This window comes from Fulmarus glacialis, unplaced genomic scaffold (genome assembly GCF_000690835.1).
Source record: "Fulmarus glacialis isolate BGI_N327 unplaced genomic scaffold, ASM69083v1 scaffold20738, whole genome shotgun sequence".
Lineage (NCBI taxonomy): Eukaryota > Metazoa > Chordata > Aves > Procellariiformes > Procellariidae > Fulmarus > Fulmarus glacialis.
Genome location: NW_009227848.1, coordinates 2,732 through 10,655, shown reverse-complemented (window position 1 = coordinate 10,655; position 7,924 = coordinate 2,732). Strand labels below are relative to the sequence as shown.

At 40.8% G+C, this 7,924-nt stretch overlaps 1 protein-coding gene across 1 annotated transcript in view; it reads right to left on the bottom strand.

Moving 5' to 3' along the window:
* TRPC4AP (transient receptor potential cation channel, subfamily C, member 4 associated protein) overlaps positions 1-1,175 on the bottom strand; it is a gene marked incomplete at its 5' end in the record, with an annotated part of 27,115 nt that extends 25,940 nt beyond the window's left edge. Inside the window, 2 exons of the mRNA XM_009583296.1 lie at positions 682-798; positions 1,047-1,175. Coding sequence (XP_009581591.1) covers positions 682-798; positions 1,047-1,175 — 246 coding nt within the window. The remainder of the gene's footprint in view (positions 1-681; positions 799-1,046) is intronic.
* Positions 1,176-7,924: the final 6,749 nt, after the last annotated feature.

Below are 7,924 nucleotides of genomic sequence, written 5' to 3'. Positions count from 1 at the left end.
GGGGGGGGAAGAAAGTGTCAATTAGTTCACTGGAAAATACAAATCATACTTTTCTAATGAAAGCTAAGATCCCAGAGTCTGTCATCATAAAATTGAGCAAACTTGGGTATTTGTGTAATGTAGAATTAAAACAAATAAACAAAAAGATGAATTGCCAGAATGTCTACAGAAACCTTGCAGTTCTGTTTAAAAACTTTTCCATAGATGAAGTAGTCTGCATTGCATGCCAGCAATAAACATAGACAACCTGGCTAAGCGAGCGCCCCAGTGTGCTTAAAAAACCGCCAGATATCCTTCAGTGGTAAGTGAAATTCTCAGTGCTCTAGTATCAACTGTAGTATTTAATTTCACAACTAGAAATCATTTGAAACTGTTTTCATTGAGAACTTAGAGGTCTCACCTTTTTTAAGTTAAAAACAGACTACCTGAAGAAACAGCCAGGTCTTCTATATCATATAAGAAAAAGCACCTCACTTTTGATGATGTAATACCTCAGAAAATACACCCTTTTCACATTTTGATTAACAGAAATGGGCACAAATCTAATGCTTAACATCAAATTGGCAAAGTCATTCTGTAGCTTGCATTTAGAAGCTTCAAAGCTCTCAAAGACCCACAGATTTCTCAGTGGTATGACCATCATGCAGAAATCTTTTGATATCATTGAAAAAACACACTTACATCAACTCCTCCAAATAAGTCAAATGTGTATGTATTTGGGAAAGTGGACTCTTGAGCAGCTTTTCTATCTTCTGTAACAAATGCCATGGCTTCCATTGAAAGAAGTGGAGAAATTTCCTGCATGCAGTAAAAAAAAAAAAAAAAAAGTTCAAAAAGAAAACTGTTCATCAGTATAAATAGAACTGACTATCTGTGCGATCTACTGACTAATCAATTACATGCATTCCCAGCTCTTATCTACCAGCCAATGCACAGATACTATCATACAAAGTTTCAAAAACTAGTTAAATATGATCACTGTAGACTTTAAAGAAAGCAACAACAAAATAAGCCCTAGCTTTCAGGAAGAACAGTGTAGGCAATACCTTTAAGATGCTTTGGCACTGGGAGAAATCGCTGTTTGGATGGCTATGTTCATACAGCTTTTGCAACAGTAAGGGGATCCCATTCCATTTTGCTTGTTTATCTCTTTCCTTTAACAAGGCCTCTGTGATCTGCAACAAAAGAAGAATGTAATTCCCATGTGTCCAATGCTTCACAACCAGGAAAACAACCTTATCACCTCCCCAAATATCAATATCAGAATATCACAGAAAAATAGTTTATTGTAGAGAGTACCATTACAAAATCCAGTACCTCTTTGCATGCAGCAAGTTATCCAGGACTGGTAGCTGCAGAATTTTACAGATGGTCAAAGTATCTTAAGCAGGACAGGGCTTAAAGCAGACGTTATCATTTAGAGTACTTAATCTCATTCCATATTTTTATACTGATAAATATTTTTAAATGGGAACACATTAGTCTCTATAAAATTCCATTAGTAGAACTCTGACTGACAGGTCACTGAAGGAGAAAATGGGTGCCTGTGACACTATCAAAAACTGCACTAGTCTAAGGTAGATAGAACACTGAAGATGGAAAGGCTTCATTACTTGTCACATTCAGCTAGTAATGAGTGTTTCCTCAGCCAAGTCCCTGAAGTCATTATTGCTCATAGCAATGACCCAAACCACTACGATTTACAAGCAGACTCTAGAAGAACGTATCAAAGATACAGCGAAAATTTCCTCTGTCATCATGGGCTGGTTATATATGGAGACCAACAACTAAATCAGTAGAACAGCGCTGGCATTATCCTCTGGGAAGCAGGCTGCAACCACAAAAAAGAACACCTTAGCATTTGCTACTACATTTGTGCAAACTTTCTCCAATTTCATCCTTCTCCCCAAAATATAAAAAAAAATTGCTCAATATTCACCACTGTATTTGAGACCTGGAAAAAAAATGAAGTAGCAGCACAAGGCTAATAAATATTCTGCTTAGAATCCACAAAAGGTGTTTTGAAGCCTGAACACTTCCAGGTTACTGCCAGCAGATACTGTAAAGGAGGAGATCTTCATTCAAGTTCACCATCCAGTCAATGCTGACCAAAATTTAACTCCCTTCCTTAACGATACTTCAGAGGTACCTAGACCAACCCCAAAATAGGGACTTATCCTTATACAGAAAGGTAAGGCAGACAACAATAATTATAGCCAGCAGGATTTCTGGCTGGTTTTACAAAATTTTTATATGCCCTCCAAATAAAAAACAAAATAAGACTAAAAAAAAAAACAACCATCCATCCTCAGGCCAGCAAGACTGCATCTCAATGCAAAACTTGTGGATTTTCTCTTACTCCCAGACCTAAACCTCTAAGCTGCTCACATTCTGCATTAAGTCACTCCCCGAACCTTTCTGCGGTTAACTTGCATTGTCTCCCTCCAGCCTGCTTAGATGTTCATTGTTAATAGTTAGCAGCCAGGAAATCTTGCTTCTTACTGTTTCAGCCAAGACATGCTTCTCATACCTAAGTGTACAATTCCAAAGGGCCATTCAATTCCTGATTAGGCAATTATATGCAAATACACCCCAATTTCTGACTGCGAATTCAACCCTTTTCTCTGCTTGTTAGAGAGCATACAGGAAGACCAGAAAACTGATGCAAGCACAGAAAAACTCAGACTGGCAATGTTAGCTGCTATGGGTCCTCGCCCTTCCTTTAAGTTTCCCAAACACTTAGGGTTCTTTTCCCGATATAATACCCAAATTTGTGCATAACTAAGAATTTCAAGGCTCTTGCAGTATCAGGTTTTCTTGCTATGAGGTGACTGAAGCAGCATGAGCAAACCTGGGACATAAAACTGTCTCCAGTTTTTAACTCTTCTCTGCTTTCTGACTTCTGAATAACAGTAATCAACCAGCACTGCTGGAGAATGGCACAGAGTTCCTTCTGAGGAGGCCATTCTCACAACAAATGACAGGACGAACCTAGAAAGTCAAAATGGCTTCTCATCATCTGGACTGTGAGTAATGGGTAAGCTCCTCTGAAGTCACAAATTTCCATTTCTCCTTGTAATACCCAGCACAGAGAGAGCAAGAGGAGCTCTACCACTACCCCATCTCAGGTGTGGGAGGAGTACACAGCCCCACGAGCGGCGGGAGGAACCGGATTAATTGCTGGGTAAAGTGCAAAGAATGTGCAGCAAAATGCCAGGGAAAGAATCCAACTCTCCAGCTCCAGCTGATGTGGAAGATACCACAGGCAACGATGACGTGCATGGGCTACAATCTCAGGTTCCAGTAGCACAGTGCATCCAAGTGCTCTCAGAACAGACCAAAAGCCTTTAATCGATGTTAAAACCTTGTCCTGGGCTTAATACCGCATTTGTTAATTGCACGTACGCTTCTTGGTTTGCGGCAGGATCCACCTCCATTCTCATTTCTGTACTAGTAAGTCCTCCTCTCCCTGTGCCGGACTCTGAGAGGCAGCCACTTGTGCTGATCTGCAGAAAACTTTCAGAACTGAAATTCTGAAAGAATGAAGCAAATGTTTCCTTGCTCTCATCTTCTTTTAACTGCTTTAAAAAAAAAAAAAAGTTTTTCTTTCTCTTGATTTAATACATGTCTTTCGTTTCATTGCAAGCTCTAGCTTGTGGTCCCTATCCTGTATTTATGAGGTTACCCTGGCTCTGAAAATTTCCACTGTGGCGGGGCTGTATTTGCCAACGCAAAGATTTTGGATTCTGTGGAGGTATTAAAATTCAATTAGATTGTAGGGAGCTGTGTTTCTTTACAACCATTTTGGTTAAAAATTGCATCTCGTGATTTCTGTAATAGCAGCTAGTCAACAGTTTTCATTTATAAGCAAAGTCAATTTCCTTCTTGCTCTTTTTGGGCAGACATTATTGAATAGTCATCAAAATTAGCACTGGGTCTTTCGGGGCCCTTTTCCCTCTCCAGCATTTTTTTGGTCTCATCCAAGCAGGATAAGACCAATCCAACACTGATTTCTCAGAAATTTTCTTCATTCACTGAACAGCTCTGGATAAAATCTCTGAAATCTTGCGTACAAAGCTTGAGAAGTTAGATACTATCTAGCAAAAAGGAGAGGTTGCAGAAGCCCAGCTGGTAACGGCGTAAGTTAAAGGAAAGGGCCTACTAACTGATGGTTGCAGGGGTTATGAACAGTCACGCCTTACTGGCATTAGAAGACAACAGAGTAAGTACCAATTACTGGGAAAACAAAAGAACCAGCGTCAAAACTTCCCTACCACCCAGGTACAGTAAAGGAAACTTGTACAAACACCAGGACACTACACAGTCATTTCTCAGAAGTTTGCCATAACACATCCAAGTTTTGAATCACAAACCAAGAAACCCAGGGGACGGCATGTTGTGGTTCTCCAGAAGCAGCAGGCCTCTGAAACAAGGCGGCATGCACTAGCTCAGGCCCGAGCACAGAGCTCCCAAACTGTATCACAGTCCAGAGTGGTATTACAGCGGCAGTTTACCGAATGCTGTTCACCAGCCGGGTGACCAGGTACCCAACCAGTACCAGCCATCTCCCCCTCCGCCAGCTGTGCTGTTGAGGACAAATGGCAGTGTGGATTCGCTGGAAGGGCAACCAAAGACTTCTGCGAGGATTTAACTACAGAGTTAAAAATGTATCATCAAGCCTATCCATGACTGCAAGGTAGAGCAGACTGAGTGGTTTTCTCTTTAAAGTCTCCCAGAGGACTGGAGCCCAGGAGTTCCCAGGAGATTACTCCAAAGACTGGTAACTACCATAGGGATACTTCCCTACTACAGAGTTCAAATAACTTTTGTGCATGATTTTTCTTGAAAGTATACAAAGGGCTGAACAAAGACACTACACACAAATCTAAATATTTCTTTTACATTTCTTTCTACTCCTCCTGTGTTATAAATCCCTTTAGAATGCCCCAGCATCCATCAGCATAACGGTCAATAAATAATTTTGAATAATACCTAAATCTTCATGAAATTATATTAAGTTATATGTTAATATTTATCCAAATCCATCCCTTGATCAGTTTAGTTCCCCCTTCCTTTCTCCCTCTCCGTTTTGCTGCAGTATTTGCTATTGATGTTCCTACCCATGACTGCTCTCCTCCAGGCACAGCCCCTCCAACAGAAGCGGCTTATCCTCCCGGCTGCTTTGTGCCCGCACCCCTGCATGTGGTCAGAACTGCGTTGTAAGCCTTGCTAAAACATTTGTTACTGGCCTGAGATCTCTTGTCATTATGATTGCTTCAAAACCCCTTCCAGTGAGGATTTTCCTTTCCATTTGTGTTCCTGCACTGTGACAATTTTCATTGCCCCACAAAGTAAACCTCTCATTTTTCCTAACCTTGTCTCCACCACTTTTCTAAGCTGTGGTCAGTGACACATCTCCATGTCTTCCCATAGTTGCTGACGAACTGAAGGCCCAAGAGCACGTGACAGTAGCAGAAATACCATGAGCTAACCTTCCCCTTTGCTCTCCAGAGTAGAGGTAACAGTTTTCTAATAAAATTGTGTCTTTATTTCACATTTTACCCTTCAAGCATTTCACTGTCTTGCTCAACACTCACTACAGGAGGGCGTTTTAAAGTGTTTTCTCTGATCTTTCAAAAAGCAAAAATAGTGACTCAGGTGTCCAAGCATCCTTCACAGCACTAAAGAATTCATGCTGTGATAGACTTTACAGCTATGACACATCAGTTGTAATTTTTCTTAATTCAATTTTTGTTGCAATCATGCATTAAGCTAAGATTGGAAGTCCTTTTAAAAAAGCAGAATTTCCATTCCCAGTATTTTCCATGACGTCTGAACTATATATTCAAATGTTCTGAAAGTTTAAAAGGAAAAAGAGGCACAAGATTATGGATCTCAAGAAACAGATGCAAGCACATGATCTCTACATATTTTTAATAAAATCAAAGCCTCTCCATACCCTTTCCTTCAAACCTTTTAGGCTGTACCTTTAAAAAACAGGAAACTAATATTTGTGCAATGAAATATTTACTTTTCCTCTGAACAGTAATAACTTGGGAAGTCATCTCTGACAGACTGCCAGGAGAATGATTATTCAGTATTTTGGGGAGTGCCCTGTCATCCCAGCTCTTTATTATATTTTCCTTTTCAGTCGCTAACAAACATGCATCAGTCTGGCTAAGCTGTCTCTTTCCTCACACAACTTTTCACAAAAAAGCCTACAACCAAGGTAAATGACACCCCCCCCCCCCCCACATCCCCCCCAAGTTTTCATTTTAACACAACAGCGTATTACAGAAACACAACTTCTGGCCTATACAGTGAGTCTGGAAAGTGTTCCAAGGGAGAAGCTGTGATCGGCTACCCTGCAGCTGTGGGGCAGTGAACAACGCGGCAAGTCACCAGCTGTGTCTTTTGTATGTAGCTCTGATCAAGAACATGTCAGAGCCCCCAAAATTTTATTCATAAAAAGAAACTCTGCTGGTGGTATTAAGCTGGGGGAAGTCAACGTGAGAAGACCTATTTCCAGCCTCTCACTAGCTCCTAGATTCTTCAAAGTGCGGATCAAGTTCCCCATCCTCCACAACCCTGGATGGAGCTCGGCATCCTTTCTCCTGTCAACCCGAAAGCCAGGCATGAACCCAGGGACACGGTGTCCTAGGATAAAACCTGATGTAGCTTCTAGCCAGGTCTAACCATCCCCACAACTCCCAAACTACTGCCCTACTCACCGTCACTGGAGGAAGAGCTAGTCTACCAAGACAAATAATAGGTCTTGCGAATCTCAAAACCTCACAGCGTTTCCAAGAACAGAACAATTCCAGCACAGATCTTTAACACCAGCAGCTCTTCAAAAACCACAACAGAATTTACCAAATAATAATAACGGCTAATAATGTTTGTTCTGATGATCTTACTCTCAGAGAAAAATAAATCAATTAATATGTAAAATTACATTAACTTGTCAGTGATTACTTTTTCCTTGAAACTGCCTAAGTTTCTTCTTTAATTCTTTTTGAAAGAAAACAAAATCTGTAGGGATATCTAGGAAAAAGCAGAGAGGCAAGCAATATCACATCTACAACAGTTTTCTTCCCACTCATCTTCAGTCACACAAAATAAGACTATTGAAGTGCAATACTACCACTTTTGAGCACTTCTAGTGTATGACAGAGCTCTGGTCCCTGTTACATAAAAAGCATGTCCAGGCTTTCCAATACCCACTAGCTGTCCTCTACTGAAGAGGTATAAGCCTGCTAAGACCCATACAATTAGAGCTACTAAAGCGGATTATATTCACGTGAATGTTTTTTTTGTTGGTGGTGTTGCAAGGAGGAAACAAAACTGATTAGAAAACAAAATATTTTCTCAGAATTAGGAAATTACTACAGACTACTGATAACCTGTAATGGTAGCAGCTGGAAATCTGGGTGTCTGAGGCAGAAAATGTTTTCCTTCCACAGAGAGGTTTTTCCAGGGTGGATAGGGACTATACTGCTAAGAGAAGCATCTATTCCTAGGAATAGCAGATCATGAAATACAGCTGGAAAAATGAACTCTTTTTTTCCATTCTGATTGTTTTAGCTAAGCCTTGGCAATCCTGTGAGAGCGAGACCAGTGCTGACGATCTGCTCTTGGGACTGCACCAGAAGCATGCTAGTTTGCCAACAAATCACTGGTTAATCCATTATTATACTGCTCTGCCTACAGAGATTCACATAGCTGCACCTAAATATCTTCTGGTTTCATGTTATATACATGCTTTTCACAGTTGGCTTGCAGCAGATGAAGTGTGTGCCCTCTTGCTAAGGGGATCTGAGCTTTATCAGCTGAGTCAAAATGTTCCTCTGCCTTCAAGGAACCGCAGCATAAACCCTGTCAGGTCTTATTTACAGGGCCTGCGCGCACACAGCACAGCTGTGCC